Source organism: Pimephales promelas, chromosome 23 (genome assembly GCF_988280905.1).
Source record: "Pimephales promelas chromosome 23, fPimPro1.hap1.1, whole genome shotgun sequence".
Lineage (NCBI taxonomy): Eukaryota > Metazoa > Chordata > Actinopteri > Cypriniformes > Leuciscidae > Pimephales > Pimephales promelas.
Genome location: NC_142791.1, coordinates 3,413,632 through 3,430,092, shown reverse-complemented (window position 1 = coordinate 3,430,092; position 16,461 = coordinate 3,413,632). Strand labels below are relative to the sequence as shown.

The 16,461-nt window shown below is 37.5% G+C and overlaps 3 protein-coding genes across 4 annotated transcripts; 1 reads left to right on the top strand and 2 right to left on the bottom strand.

Moving 5' to 3' along the window:
* rad51c (RAD51 paralog C) lies at nucleotides 1–4,137 on the bottom strand. The gene is made up of 9 exons (XM_039677037.2): nucleotides 3,803–4,137; nucleotides 3,452–3,695; nucleotides 3,177–3,334; nucleotides 2,868–3,001; nucleotides 2,643–2,774; nucleotides 1,799–1,865; nucleotides 1,654–1,714; nucleotides 724–784; nucleotides 1–628 (listed from the first exon to the last, which is right to left on the bottom strand). The coding sequence occupies exons 1-9, from the start codon at nucleotides 3,918–3,920 to the stop codon at nucleotides 536–538; spliced, it is 1,068 nt and encodes a 355-aa protein (XP_039532971.2). The 5' UTR covers nucleotides 3,921–4,137; the 3' UTR covers nucleotides 1–535.
* A 569-nt stretch (nucleotides 4,138–4,706) lies between these two features.
* On the top strand, nucleotides 4,707–7,757 carry atg101 (autophagy related 101). Of its 2 annotated transcripts, none has more exons than XM_039677038.2 (3): nucleotides 4,707–4,863; nucleotides 5,124–5,381; nucleotides 6,013–7,757. In XM_039677038.2, the coding sequence occupies exons 1-3, from the start codon at nucleotides 4,765–4,767 to the stop codon at nucleotides 6,415–6,417; spliced, it is 762 nt and encodes a 253-aa protein (XP_039532972.2). In that variant the 5' UTR covers nucleotides 4,707–4,764; the 3' UTR covers nucleotides 6,418–7,757. The 2 variants fall into 2 exon arrangements, with proteins under 2 accessions (XP_039532972.2, XP_039532973.1); XM_039677039.2 differs by having other exon boundaries at nucleotides 4,781–4,863; nucleotides 5,111–5,381.
* Nucleotides 7,758–8,807: 1,050 nt separating this feature from the next.
* On the bottom strand, nucleotides 8,808–15,422 carry zbtb21 (zinc finger and BTB domain containing 21). Its single transcript, XM_039677425.2, has 2 exons — nucleotides 15,268–15,422; nucleotides 8,808–12,712 (listed from the first exon to the last, which is right to left on the bottom strand). The coding sequence occupies exon 2, from the start codon at nucleotides 12,705–12,707 to the stop codon at nucleotides 9,687–9,689; it is 3,021 nt and encodes a 1,006-aa protein (XP_039533359.2). The 5' UTR covers nucleotides 12,708–12,712; nucleotides 15,268–15,422; the 3' UTR covers nucleotides 8,808–9,686.
* Nucleotides 15,423–16,461: the final 1,039 nt, after the last annotated feature.

Sequence of the window (16,461 nt, the reverse complement as noted above, 5' to 3'; positions counted from 1 at the left end):
TGAGAGGTAAACTCTTTATCTTCATATTGTCACTCATGCAACAAGCAAGACAGAAAGTCATCTGTACAACACAATATACACAACACCTTCTCACTGGGTTCATTAGAGCCAAATTATTCAATACACTGTTACTAATTTAGCATATTATGCCACAAAGTTTTGGCCCATGCAATTTAAGTGACGTGATTAATGACTGGTGATTGTCAATTACTTTGATTAATCGCTAGCACTTGAAGCTGCAGAAAAACAATTTTGCATATTATATACAAGAGATTAGCTAGGAAAAGTGGTGATGGCAAGAATAGCTTTGATAAATATATAGCTTTTAACCAGATCCGTCATCCAATTTAAGTTTTGGTCACTTTGGAATAGCTTTGCATTTTCATTTACTCCTGAATTGTAATCACCGGGCACCGAAATTTATATCAGTCATCCACTAATATTCTATACTTTATTAAATAATAATCCAAGACCTAATTGTTATTATTTGACTTTTCATATAATATATAAATATCTGTACATTCCTGCCAGATCCTCAAGACAGATCCTCCATTCGAGGGCGTTTGCTGGTGTTTCCTGAAGGTGCAGCATGTCTGGGTTCATCTGGGGCATCCCTGAAACCCTGGACCTGTGTGAGATCATATATATAAGGAAAAACTATGTCATACATTCTCGATATAAAGAGTACAAGTATATATTCCCCTCTGTTACTATTAAACTTACTGTAATCTGATACTGAATTGTGGCCTCCATTTGACTTGGGGATTTGTACAGGGAGGCAAGCCTAAGCACAAAGTGGAAATGTGAAAAAAATATAAAAATGACTTGTTATATCATTGGACAATGCACATTCTCTTCCACTCTGACCTTGTCTGCTCAGTTTAAAAAGCAAGAGGGTCTGTGGCAGTTCAAATGCAGGGAAGCTGAACTTTACAGCCAGAAGAAAGACCTCCAACTGTATAGAGAGAGGCGAGAGAGCAAGATGGAGATGCTCTCTGTGCCTCTCAGCTTCCTGCTGCTACAAAGTAATAGACTGGCAGGAATGCAGGATGCATTATGAATAAGGTCTACAAAAGGCAAAGCAAGCTACTTGTTCAAAGTGATTCATTCCATCACCCACGGAGGTGAAGGGTAAAGAGTTTATGCAACATACTCTCGCTCTCTCTCTATCAGACACATTTGGCTGAGAACACCATCGATGTTGGCCGTTTAAAAAAAAATCATACGTGTGAAAAATCATACGTTATATATATTATGTTATATACATTATATTATATAATTTATATATATATATGAAGAGTTCAGATGCAAAAGCCTCTAAATTCCACTTGAAATTTTCTTCTTTAATGACGATTTTTATCAAACTTGTATATTTAAGTTCAGTAATTTCACTTAAATAACAATTAATAGGTAATTATCATTGCCATTTAAGTGAAATCACTGAACTTAAATATACAAGCTTGATAAAAATTATCATTATAGAAGAAATTTTCAAATGGCACTTAGAGGTTTTTGCATCTGAACTCTTCATATATATATATTCTTATTCTATTGCAACATTTTGTCAGGTTGAGTGGACTAAAGGACTAGGCTAAATCTAGGCCACAATAAACACCTTCCCACACAATTAGCAAATTAAAAAAGTCTGTTTACCTCCTCAGTCCCTCCCAATGCAGGATGAGCCTCTGTGTCGCAGCATGACCCCAACTCTCACCTAAAGTGTGAATTGTAATTGTTAGGACGGTGACTACTATACAAAGCAAAGCAAAACAATGCCCTCATATCTGTTACGTCTTACCTAATGCAGGAACCAGCTTGGATTGGCCATTTGAAACTCTTGTTGTCATCTGATTCGTCAAAATAACCTAAAAACATATATATATATATATATATATATGCACATGAACATTTTTCAATTCAGTATATATATATATATATAATATGCCACAAAATTCAGCTTTGCATCACAGAAAAAATTCATTAAATTAAAATACAAAATCACTCATTTAAATTGTAATAATATTTCACAATATTACTGTTTTTAAGTAAATAAATGTAGCCTTGATGAGCATAAGGGACTTCTTTCAAAAATATTAAAAACAGTAATGTTTCCAATCTTTTGACCGGTACTAATATTTATATATATAGTACTAGGGCTGTCAACCGATTAATCGCATGTGTTTACATAATATATGTGAGTGCACTATGTATAATTATTTTGTATATATATATAAATACACACACATGCATGTATATTTATGAAAAATATTTTTAAATATAAAACATTTATATTTATATATAACATAAATTATATATAAATCTATATACAGTGTATACATGAAAATATTTCTTAAATATATACAAGCATGTGTGTGTATTTATATATATAACATAATTACACACAGTGCACCCACATATATTATGTAAACACAAACTTTTATTTTGGATGCGATTAATCGCAATTAATCGTTTGACAGCTCTAATTAGTACACTGTATATATAATTCAAATCCTTTTTGTTAAATTAAATTGTATTTATTTCAATTTACCCAAATATGAGTTTTCTGCAAAAAATTATTAATTAATCCTAGATTTGTCAACTATTCGTAACTCTTTGTTTCAGTGATACGAGGTGCCGATTACCGCTAAACTGTGTTGTGTTGCTAGTTGGATGAGCTGCTGGGCAAGGCCGTTCAGGAGGCGGGTCCTTTGAGAAAGATCCTCAAAGTCATGGCGGAATGGGAAGGCAATGCTGTCAATCACTATTAACCGCACCTATGATCGAGCATGTCATTTATGAGCATCTAAATGGGAGTAATATCACTGTGCTGAAAGAGATATCAGTGGTCTAAATTACTCATATTTTACCTCAGGATGCTCAGACAGGAAGTCAGGTAGGAGGTAAACCTCAGCTAACAGCTCTACATAGTCATGGCAACGGACCAAGAAGAGGTTGGACAAGATCTTATCGACAGTAAGTTCCTCTAAAGCTTGTTTCTGTTCTAAGAGGAAAAGCAAAAACAGAGGACAATTATACTTTTCGTGTTTCATGGAAATTCTCAATAATCTACAGATAAAGCTGATCAGTATTGGACATGTAGAGTTAATTAAGCATTTCTTTCTGAATATATTTACATATTTAGACATCTCAACTAAACTCAGCTACTCAAATCAGACCTGTATCCTCTGCTAGAAGGGTGCAGTGCTGCACGGCTGCCTTCGCCATATCAGCAACCCTCTGCACCAAGAAACTGCCTTCGGTGTCTACATACAGTGCCTTTCCTCCCAGGCCTCCAAAACACACAGGAATCTGCACATCCACAGCCAGCTGCATGCTTTCAAATGGGAAAAACAGACCACTTTTGAAACTATAGTGAACAACACAAATATGTGCAACTTTTAACCAATTTTAAGATGAACTAACACATTTTGAAATCTGTTTCCTCCCATACCATAGCTGAGTTTTTCCGACACCAGGGGCTCCACAGATCTCTGTGGTCTTTCCCACAGGTACACCCCCTCCAAGGACATCATCCAGGCCTGAGCAGAATGTTACAATGCTCCCCAGAGTCTGCTCCTGGTGCAGAAGATCCAGGGCTGTAAGGCTCTCTGTTGGCGCTCTCTGCTGATGGGGATGAGCATCATCCTTCAACATCTGCAACACCTCCACTGCCTCCTCTTGTGATATACCTGCCTCTGTGAACGAAACAAGCATGGATTTAACGAAAAATACCTTTCTAGTAATCTGTAACTAGTGTGAGGCTATTTTCAAATTCAAAAGTTGGGTTTAGTTATATAAATACCTTTGCAGAGCTGAAGAGGACGCATTTCAGTCAAGTCTGAGGCCACTTGGAAACCCGCATTGATGAGTTTTACCTTCACTGAGGGCGCCAGGGGGAGGCTGGGCACAGTCCTGTGCATTTTCAACACTACTGTTGTCGATAACGTTACTATGCCAGTTTAGAACATATTATAGGCTAAAATACACAAGCTTTTAGTTTTAACCACGTAAAATGTACTCTGCAGAATTTACTATCGATCGAGCATTTTCGTTAAAGGAAAAAAAAAATTCTTCCTTTTGATACTCCCTCCAAAACAAGAGACGACATTGAATGGGAAAATGCTCTTCAAAATAAAAGTCCCAATACGCCATTTACACATTTCTAGTAGGCAAAGTTACATATTGAAATGCTGAATTACTCGTGTAATTTCCGTAGTAATGAGAAGGCTTTGCGCTTATTTTTTCATTGTATGGAAATATTTGGATTGACTAATTTACAACTGAGTGGAAGGTCCGAGAAAAATCATTTATTATATATATATTTTTTTATATTGGAAATGTTCTATATTCGTACAATTAAATGGTTTGGCTTTAAACATTTGGTTTATTTTTATTTTATTTTATTTTTATTTTATCATACCTCGGAGCAGTACGACTGTAGAATGTGATAAAATTATTAAAACAATAATCGATTTGTATTTTTTCGGTTTACCTGCCACCTTTTATTTATTGTTTGCATCATTTTTGACTGAACATTTGTTTTGTCGTAAAAAAACGATAGTTGACAAGTAGCAAATACAACATCAACACTGATTTAGAAATTATTCTTTTTTTGTCATTAAATCTTGCAAGCACGATAATGTCAGTCCAGTTCTTATACTGAACCTTTCATTTTCATAGACAGTAAAAGAAATGGACACAGCGAGCCCATAGACCTCAACCGGTCATTTCAGCTAGAAACGTTCGTGAAACGCTAAAACTAAAATGTCCCTTATCCCACCCTGTACGTATTTGACGTATGTTTACAAAACAAGAGTACCACGTCGCAAGAAAAATAATGCGCATCGACATTTCGTACTTCAGGTAAACATGTTATATGAACGCCCTTTTGAGTCTTAAATTACATTTGATTTTCATAATTATATTGTTAAGTCCATATTTTATTATAACTTCGAATCTTAGGCTGTGTCACTCAGTCTAAAGTGGCGCTTTTAGAAGCAGAACAGCTGAATGTGTATTGTGTACAGCTACGTCGTGTCTATTTATATTTGACACATTTGAGCTCAGATCAACAGATCGAATGAAATTCCTTTTGTTTTAATAACTGTAGAACCGTATTATAGAGCAGCATGAACTGTCGATCAGAGGTCCTGGAGGTGTCAGTGGAGGGTAGGCAGGTGGACGAGGCCATGCTAGCCCTCCTGCACACGATTCTCCTGCACCGCAGCACAGGGAAATTTCACTACAAGAAAGAGGGCACGTACTCCATCGGCACAGTGGGAACTCAAGACATGGACTGCGACTTCATCGACTTCACATTCGTGCGAGTGTCTTCTGATGAGCTGGACAGGGTCATCAGGAAAGCGGTAGCAGAATTTAAGGTACTTTTGATCACAATACTTAAAGGGATGGTACACCCAAAAATGAGCAGAATGATACAGAATGTCTTTCTTCTGCTGAACACAAAATAAGATATTTTGAAGAGTATGGGTATAACAAAACAGTTTATGGGCCTCATTGACTTCCATAGTGTGGGGAAAAATGCTAGGGAAGTCAGTCATCTGTTTGGTTATCAACATTCTTCAAAATATTATTTTTTTGTGTGTTCAGCAGAAAGAAATTCACTCGAGGGTGAGAAAAATGACAGAATTTTTGGTGAATGATCCGTTTAATGATTTTTACTATCGTTATTTGAAAATTGTAATATGGTAAACCATGTTTGGACATGCATTATTCACTAATTTTGAGTACCACCACGGTATTATCCTATTTTTTCATGGTTCCACCTCACTTTTTTTTTTTTTTTTTTGCAAAGAAAAATATTAAGCAAATTCTGTACATAACTTTCTGTTATTGGCAAAAACAAAACATGTAATTGAAATGTTATTTTTCTCACCCACTAAAAGCTAAATACAAATATAGGTTAAATTAATATGGATACAATTATACAAATTCCTATCCCAAAATTAGCAACAATCTTACTGTTGTGAAATTGCTCTTTTTATAACCCAGGATGCTCTTGGCAATTCCGGAAGTGACGGCATGGGTCAGATCTCTGTGGAGTTCTACCAGAAGAAGAAGTCACGCTGGCCCTTTTCTGATGAATGCATCCCTTGGGAGGTCTGGAGCATCAAGGTGAACGTGGTGAACCTGGCCAACGAACAAGAGCGTCAGATCTGCAGAGAGAAAGTTGGCGAGAAGCTCGGCGAGAAAGTCATCAACATCGTAGAGGTGATTAACCGTCACGAGTATCTTCCCAAGATGCCCACACAGTCAGAGGTGGACAATGTGTTCGATACGAGTTTGAAAGACGTCCAGCCGTATCTGTACAAGATCACGTACCAGATCACAGATTCTCTGGGCACGTCAGTGAGCACCACCATGAGGAGGCTGATCAAAGACACGCTGGCTTTGTAAAAATGTGACCGCGAAGGTGCTGGAGCCTAATGGTTGTTGGACATTTATGATGATCTTGTAAAAAAAACTAAAAAAAGAAGGAAAATCTCTAGCGGGGATTTAAAAATAAATTCACTACACTTTTATATTATAATAACGGCATCCATTATCCTTTATCTAATTCAAACAAGCATCCAGTGCAGTTATTTTTTGTTGTTTTGTTTTTAATTATGCACCCTAAATTATGTCATATTGTTGTTCGTTTGAATTTGTTTGTCTGTGTTACCTTGATAAACACAAATTTAAGAAAAACATGCGTGTTAGTGTTCTTCGAAAATGCAATGTGTGAGAACAATTGCAACTTGTTTTATAATCATCACAATTAAGCCAAAAGTAGGTGTTTTTTCCATGAATTCACTTCATTTCAGATAGTCATAATTAAATAAAATAAAAAAAACGTATGCATATTCCGTAAAAAAACAAAAACAAAAAAAACGTCTTTACCATTAATTCTTCCCACATTTAAATATTTTGCACTTTATATATATAGAAAAATAATTCCAATGACAAGACTTTCTGTCAATTTTTAAACTGACACAATGTCCATATTACGGTATATGAAATAAACACAAGTTCAGTTACACAGTATTGATATTTATTTTATAAAGCAAGCACAGAAAACAGTAGAAAATGCTTTAACACAAAAACTGATACAGTTTTTAAAGCCACATTAGAACAATTCAAGTGCTTACAAATATTAGTTATTGCAGTGATACCACAGGAATACCAAAAAAGATAATGGCTCGGTTTCACAAACAGGGCTCAGATTAAGCCAGGTTTAGGTCAATTAAGGCATTTAAGTAGCTTTTATAAATGTGTCATAGAAAAAAAAATGACACTGGCATATTTTAAGATATGTCAGTGCAAGTTGCTTTAGTTAAAACAGCTCAAACATGCAATTTAGACTGGGACTATCTTAAACCTTGTCCGTGAAACCGGCGGGGGATAATTTTCATGTACAAACAAAGACCATAAAAAATGAGTTTGAGGATTAAACGTTCTGTTCTGTCATCACTATTCATTCAATGTCATACAATCTTTCAATGAACCATGTTAAGAAATTAATCGTTTACTGAGTGAAATGCTCGTTTTAATCACCTATGGTTTAACTCTTAACCCCAAAGAAAAAGTTGATGTTAAGTGTCATGTAATACTGGGGACAAAAGTAAATGCAAACTAAATCAGGTATTACTATCCTGAGAAATAGCCAACATATTCATTAATCAATACCTTTTTGGGGGACAAGATCAAAAGGAATGTATTACTGTTTTATCCATCAAAATATAGAGTAAATGAGACAGTAGCTGAAGGAAAATGCAAAGAGCAAGCAACATATTTAGATTTTGTGCTTTAAAGGCCACAAGCTTGCTAAGCCAAACATCCCCTAATGTAAGGGAAGAAGACTTCTTAATATTTAAAATACTTGCTAAATATAAGATTACCGCTTTTGTGCTTTAATATTTTAGAATAAAGATCTTCTCTGGGTCATACTGTCACAGAAAAGGGCCACTGAACATAAGGAATGTCCAACCATTCAACATCATTGCATCAAGACTTCATTAATCACTGAGTACTGAGTTCTGGTAAGTTGAGCTTACGCAATGGCAGAGCTCACAATGTACTGATACAGTACTGATACAGTGTGAAAATCTACTTAAACTTCATCTCTACACATTTATGAGAAGTAATTCCCACATATACTGTATGTCCTGTACAACAAAAGTATTAGAAGATCCACATTGCAGGCACACACTAAAAAGCTTAAAGAACATCACTCCAAACCTGCTAATTATACTTCTATTTGCTCAATACAATCACTGAATATTATCCACAACCTCTAAACAAAAATACCAGGAAAGCCTACGGAACTGGCAAAACACGTGAACAAAAATACTCTTAAAGATGAAAAATACAACTTAAGAAGCGATTAGGACTGCGAAACGATTAATCGTGATTAATCACATCCAAAATAAAAGTTTGTGTTTATATATATATATATATATATATATATATATGAAGAGTTCAGATGCAAAAGCCTCTAAATGCCATTTGAAATTTTCTTCTTTAATGATGATTTTTATCAAACTTGTATATTTAAGTTCAGTAATTTCACTTTGTTATTTAAGTGAAATTACTGAACATAAATATAGAAGTTTGATAAAAATCATCATTAAAGAAGAAAATTTCAAATGGCATTTAGAGGCTTTTGCATCTGAACTCTTCATATATATATATATAAGAAATATTTGCATGTATATATTTATACAAAATTAATATACATAAATATTTGATATATTAATAACACATATTTCTTAAATATATACATACATGTGTGTATTTATATATACAACATACACATATATTATGTAAACAAAAACTTTTATTTTGGATGCGATTAATCGCGATCAATCGTTTCACAGCCCTAGTAGCGATGTTGAAATTAAATTATAAACATGTTGTCTTCACCTTTGTCAATGTTCACAAAGTTTAAAACCTATTCATTTCAGTCTGCTTAAGATTTGCGTTTTATATGGTATTATAATTATCAAAGCAACAATTCAATATAAAAGGGATAGTTCACACAAAAATGAAAAATTTGACAATCTACTCACCCTTATGTTGTTCCAATTTCAGTATGAGTTTCTTTCTTCTGTAGAAGTCAATGGCTACTGTAAACAGTTTGATTACCAGCATATCATTTTTGGGTGAACTACTCCTTTAATAGCTTTGTGTATGAAACAGAAATTTCTAAATCGGCCAAAAATAAACTAAAAAAAAGGGGGAATTAATTCGTAGTTTTGGATGTGACGGATCTATCTTTTCTAACTAAAGAGCCATGTCTACACCAGCCTGTGCTTTTAATAGAGAACAATGTTTATTTGGAATTGCTTGAAAGTGCTAAACAACCGCATAAAGGCCACTAAAACAAGAGAGGTGTACATCTGCGTAATAACCCAAAAAAAGTAATCAAAATTTGCAATCATTCAAAGAGTGAAAGAAGTCCGTTTCATTTAACAGTCTTTTTTGATCACTGAACAATAAACCTAAAATCAGAGAAATTATACAGGGAAACTCTTGGCATGCAATCCAAGATGCATTCTGAATACTGTTTATAGAAATAAGTTATATTAAGTATGATTAATAAATCCCTGGGTTTTGGCTGCAATTCGTGTTTAAAAGAGAAACCGTCCAAGTTAGTTGATTCCAATGGTTAAGGGCTACAACTGCGTTTACGCATGGCTCTGCTCGTGACTCCACAGACTGAAAGCCGTCTTAAATGTCCGGTGACAGAATTTGCACATGTACTGCCGTTTAAAGGTGAGTGCAGAGAGGGTTGGCGCATGGTAAAAAAGCGTGTCGGATTCCTGCGGGGTGATGGCTTTGTCTGTACTGTTGGTCTTGACGTGTGAATGTTCCCCAGGCTCATCGTCGCTAGTCTTGTCCTGCTCTGGCTTCTTGGTTGACGGCGACATGGAGCCTCTGGGCTCCTCCTCTGAGGCGTCCACCCCAGAATGGGTCGCCTTTTGAGAAGTTGGAGGCTCTGGGATGGAAATCGTAAGAGGTGGAGAAGGAGATGGAGAAGACGGAAGCCTGTCAATCTCTCTCATCCCTGGCTCTTCAGGTGTGGACATATGGGATTGGTAGTGGCTCCAGAGACGAAAGTTGGTCCTGAACGCTTTGTGACATATGTGGCAGATGAAGGGCTTGATATGGCAAAGCAGTTCCTGATGTCGTTCCAGGTCTTTGTGGGTGCTGAAAAGCTTCCCACACTTTTCGCAAGGCCAAACGCCTGGTTCCTCGGATCCGGTGCTCACGTTGTCCTTGGCTGATACCGCTTCCTCTTGAGGTTCCTCTTTGACCTGCAGCTCCCCTTGACCGTGAGCACTCAAGTCCTCTGGGACATAAGACGACGAGTCTTCCGAATCATACATGGGTGGAACGGATGAGTCGCTGTACACTGCTTCCTCTCTGGGGTCACGCATCGACTCTTGAGAGGAGGGAGGAACTCCGAACACATTGGATGATTCATCGTGATTGCTCTCCTGCAGACCGAGCGTCAACTGCTCCTTAACACTCATCATATTGTGATTGTGAACTTCCACCTGATGACGCCAAATGCTGAAAGAGGACTTAAAAGTGCGCATGCATTCAAGGCAGGTCAGCTTTTTGTACTTGCAGTGAGCTTCATGGTCTTTCTTGACGACCGTGTTGGAGAATCGGAGTCCGCAGTATGGGCAGACCGTAGCATACCTGCAAGCCCTCTCATGGTCTTCTAACTCAGGCAGAGAGGGCAGTTTCTCATTGCAAAGCCGGCAAGAAAATACGTCCTTGTCTTGGTTTTCTTTGAGATGTGCCAACTGCTGCTGTTGCTTGTATTGAAGGTCTCTCTCAGCATCCGTGTCAAGGTTAGCCAGCTCAGCGGAGTGTCCCTTCATGTGTAGCTTTAAGTGTGACTGGAAGTAAAACATTTTGCCACAGTAGGGGCATCCGTAGGACCTGGATCGCCTGCTTTTCCTGCCAAAGGATTGTGACGGCAAGCCTTGCTTTGTTCTCCTGAGCTTCATAATCAAGGCCTTCTTTATCTCCCGCTCTCGGACGATGTCGATTAGCTTCCTTTGAAACTTCTCGTCCAGGACCGAATAGGAACTGGAGGAGGGTGCAGGATTTTGCACCACTCCATGCTGGGTTTGGCAGTGAGTCCAGACCTTGAAGTTTGTGTGAAAGCGCTTATGGCAGATGTCGCAAGCGTACGGCTTCTCTGGGTTGTGGTACATGTTCACGTGGCGATACAGACCTGCATTGGACCTGAACACCTTCTGGCAGTTCCAGCACTTGAACATTTTGTTTGGCCGAAGTTCTCCAGGTTCCTCGTTACTAGTGTCCATGCTGGAATTGTAAGGTACCTCATCAAACGGATGATGCTCATTGACAGACCTGGATCTCTTAAAGGGCATATAACTACCATCCATCTTACTCTTCCTCTTCATCGAGGGAGTAAAATACCCTCTGGGACCTTCATCATAGTTTGCCTGAAAGTCTTTGAAATTTACCGGCAGGTTGTCTCCAACAGTGATGCGAACGATTTCAGAAGGGTCGGCAAGGGGACTGCTGGGCTCCGCTTTGATTCTGAGTTGGGTTGTTTGAGTGCCGTCCGTCTCGTACGCGTTGCGTTGTCTAGACCTGAGAAGAAAGGGCATATCTTTGGACACCCGGTCCTCATTTTCAGGGGATGGTGACCTAGCTGTTGTGGCCATTGACTTGACCACATGCTGTTGTGAATCCTTTAGCTCCAGAGCGGGAGAAAAAACGGGGACCGGACTATCCATAGACAATGATCTGCGTAGCAGACTTTTAATAAGTGGCCCACTTCGGTCAACGATTTGGTTGCGTGGGCCATGTTGTTCGCCCACTGGTCTGGAATCATGCGATGCATCCATTCTGCCATCGACGGTGGTGTCGGTTTGATCTGATTGTAGGCTAGCATTCTGCACAGACTCACTGAATGACACAGAGGACGTTAGTTGCGGCCTTGTAGATGGCGATCGGTATTCAGTTCGATGTCTCAGTATGGACGTTGGAGAGGAGATGATGGATCTGCAGTCACCCAAATTTCTGCTGTTGGAGGTACTGTTTGATTCTTTCTCATTTGGTCTGATGTGTCCTGAGGATTGGCTCTGATCACTGAAGTTGTGTGTGAGCGAGGGTTGCTCTGTGACCTGCTTAAACGGTTTTCCCTGAAGACTCAAACTTTTCCTTGGAAACATTTCCACGTTAGGCTGTTCACCCTGACTTTGATGTACAATGACACTTCTCTTTTGCAAAGCGCCGTTCTCCTCCTCCTCAGAGAGCAACGTTTGTTTTCTCGACACACAGTATGACGCCTGGGGTCTTATAGACATGATGTTGGTTAGAAAGGGAATGCCGAGGCTATAGCCCAGCTCCTGTATTGCTGCCAGACTGCATTTCTCCACAAACAGAGATGATGAGTAGATGTAGTTTAGCACAATCTCAAAAGCATCAGGCTCACAGAAGTCAAGCTGAACAATGGAGCGGTTCTCCGAGTCCCTTCTGGAAAACAGAGACTGGAAATACTCACTGCAGGCTGCAAGGATGCTTTTATGGGCCTGGTACTGTTGATCACCCACGAACAACACAACATCACAGAGCTGACCCATCAACCGCTGCTCATTGAGGGCACCCAGCAGTGAAATACCATGGGCAGGGTTACAGTAGTGCCCCAGGCTCTCCATTTTGCCTTTGAAGGGGAATAAAAGAAAAGACAAATTTAGTGACTTTTTTTTTTTTCAATTTTCTTATAGAAACAAACTCTGTTGTATTTCTTCTGTATTGTAAAAAGCGCTATAAATAAAGGTGACTTGACATTGCAAAATCATTACGACAGTGACTTAAAATAAGTTACATCAAAATAATCTTGGTAACACTTTACAATAATGTCATTCATTAACATTACTTAATGCACAAGGTATAATAAACTACAATTCATCTATTAATATATTCATTTATAAATACACTCACTGTCTATTTTTCATTAATGTTCCAGCTGGTAAGACTTTACAATAAGGTCTCATTAATATTCTTAATATTTAGGCTTCCAATATTGTCTTGAATAATAAAACACCTCGGAGTTGAGGTTGAGAACCACTGCATTACAGTATACACTCCTGGGCAAAAAAAAAAAAAGAAAAGAAAAAAATAACAAGGGCTTTTAATTGTCTTAACCACAAATTATTGTTCAGGAAATTAGCTAAATTTAAGTGCACTACAATTTTAATGCACTACTTAAAAAGCCATTGCGGTCTCAGAAAAAACATCAGACAGAATGACGTTTTTGGCAGAATATGGGAAGTGTGATTCAGAGACTGTGGTTCAGAAGTTGTGTGGACTGATGAATCACAACGAAACACGAGTTGCATGCATGGTGATGCTCCAGAGCGGTGCCTTCAAAAGCTGAGAAATATAATAACAAATGCATTTTTCCCACAGTGAAGCATGTCATTGTGCAGAGCCTGGGATTGGTGAGCTACTTCACTGTGAAAAGTAATTTAATGCTTTGGAGTATAGGAGAATATTGCAGAAAGCTTCCCACAAGTGAAGAGGAATGATCAGATGTTATTTCTCAACATGACAATGCTCCTGCACAAATTGCAAAGACAACCAAGAAGTGGCTTGAGAACAAGTCCATCAGGCTCATGTTTTGGCCTGGTCAGAGTCCAGATTTGGACCCTATAGTGAATATTTGGGCTCACATTAAACTCAAACAAACTGGGAGAAATTTTTCAACTACATGAACTGTTTAAAGCTATTAACATTGACTCGTCTTCCTGTGAGCTGTCTGCAAGTTGGGGAAGGCTATTCCATGCATTGCAAAGTTACTTTATCTACAGTGTTTCTGCAATTCTTGCAAATTTCCTGACCAGTGATTTGTGATTAAAATAGTTAAGACAATTAAAATACCACTAAATATTTTAGTTTAGCCCATTAGTAGTGGCCAAAAATTATGCCATGAGGGGATATGTCTTTTTAATGTCCCTACACATTTGATTAAACAATCAAAAAAATCTATATTGTATTTGAAAACAAATATTTTTTGGAAAATATTTTTTATTTGAAAGCAACACACACATATATATATGTGTGTGTGTGTGTTGTTTTCAAATACAAAATATTATTTATATATATATATATTTGAGGGAAGAAAAAACACTAAACTTGGTTAAGGTATTTAAATTAGCAGCTTATTATAATATGCTAAATAAAGAATGCATAGAAAACCAAAAAGGTCATAGACAAAAACACATACATTGACTACTACAACATAATCTGTTATTAATATATAATTGGTTCTCTCTTGTTTTTGCATGTGTTCATAATTTCTGTGTTTGACAGCCAAAAAATATGTCTGCAATATTTAGTGAGTTTCATTGCATTATTACAAATAAAACAATTGACTCCAAGCACAACTATTACAAAATCTTTTACAAATTTGAGTAATTTGAATTTGAATAAAAGGATAAGTTGACAAATTTTGGGGGTAAGTTGGGGGGGATAATTATGAAATAAAACACTGTTACTGCATAAAAGAAAAAAACAAGTCTGCAAACATAAACAGATGGGGAAAAATCATAATTATCTAATTTGCATGAAATAAACAATAACTTTTTATTGAGAAAAAAAATGTCTATTAAATTACAGTTTATGTTTTTATGAAAGATAACAAGCAAATAAAAATCAAAAAATGTAGTAACCAGGCCTGCCCAGTGTCTACGCATGCGCACAGCGACCACTCATTACATCATGTCTAACGTTAGTTACAGTTGGTTTTACGCTGCCTTGTGTATTCGCTCATGAAAACGAGGAGTGAGTGTTTTTACATTAAGTGATTTCGCTAAATAATTCTCCCTCTTAATCGCAAGTTCCATTACAAATAAAACAATGTTGATTTGCCGTTGCCAAACTGTGACCATAATTACCCAACACGTAACAAAATACAGGCAACTGGTTGCGTTTCTTTACTATTCACAAGACATGAAACAATTATTACTCGCGTCTGCGCGCGCGCACACACACACACACACACACACACACACACACACACACACACCCTCTTCGGTCACCGACTGCGCAGACGTCGCATCCTGCACAACAGGCTGGAGCAGCCGCTTATGTCAGGAAAGAGAGAGAGCGAGAAAAGCTCCTCAGCGTTACGTCAGGAAATACAGATTTTACCAAAACAACATCTAACTACTTCATTTAGACGGTGAAATAAAGTTGTTCGGCATTTCGACTCACCCTAGTTTGGTGGCTTTGAATGCCGCGGAGCTCCGACACTGGACTTTGTTTCAGAGTTGCGTTGAGCATGAAGCAGTCGTGATTCCATCCATCTTGTATTTGACGTCATCCCACTCTAGGGATGAGGTCATCGCTAAGAACGCTCGTCACGTGTGCCGCTCTCTGAAGAGGCTTGTTTGAGATGCGCCTCGCCTCGCCTGCAATGTAGTCGAGAGTAGGCGGCTGCAGTGAGGGGAGGAGTGAAAAAAGCGCAATCAAGCCGGACAGATCTAGGGTTCTCGCAGTGAATCAGACACCTGTGAGATCAAAGGTGGATATCGCGGGATTAACGGGATTCACGCTCGTGCACGTGTTGCTAATAAACTGGGTGTGAGTTCTGTTGCTTTTATATAAAAATAAATAAAATGTAAATAAAAACCAAACTACTTGTTATTTAATTACATTCCAAATAGCCTATGGTTTATCAATCTTTTTTTTTCTTTAATACAGACGTGTTTTTATATAGCCTATTGTTTTAACAAAAATGAAATATAACCCATATGGCACTGTCAGATAGTTTATTCACCCATAGCCTATGTATACACATAAAACATGATATCAGTTTTAAAATCAAACATTTTAAAAGAGAACAATTCATCTGGTGTTCTTTTATTTTTATTTTTATTTATTTTACTTTTTTATTAGAATGCAAGTTACAAACAGCCTACCTACAAGCACCACAATTCGTGAAACAAATAGGCCTATTATACAGCGACAAATACATAAACATCAGAATAAAATTAATAATAAAATAAATAAATCAATCAAAATAAGCTTAGCTTAAATAGACAGACTTACAAACTTCATCATCTATAAAATGAGAGCTATTTTTCACTTGAACATTTTAGAGTAGGCCTAGTATATTTGAGTTACTGACTATAGCTTTCTTATTTTTAACCCGTTTAAGAGATTCACAATATAGATCAGTTTCAATTTGAAAACAATAAATAAATAAAACATGGCCTTGATTTGGAGAATTTAGCTTAATGAATATGGAATTTACCTTCATCACTGTTGTTTAAACCAATGAGCATTAAGCTGTGTCGTCAGCAAGTCGTTTCCCATCATGCTTTTGATCAGCGCAGTCGGTGGAGAGCAACTGCGCGCGACTGCAGAATCCGACCCTTCCGCCTTGCGCTCGCGAGAGTTTTTTGA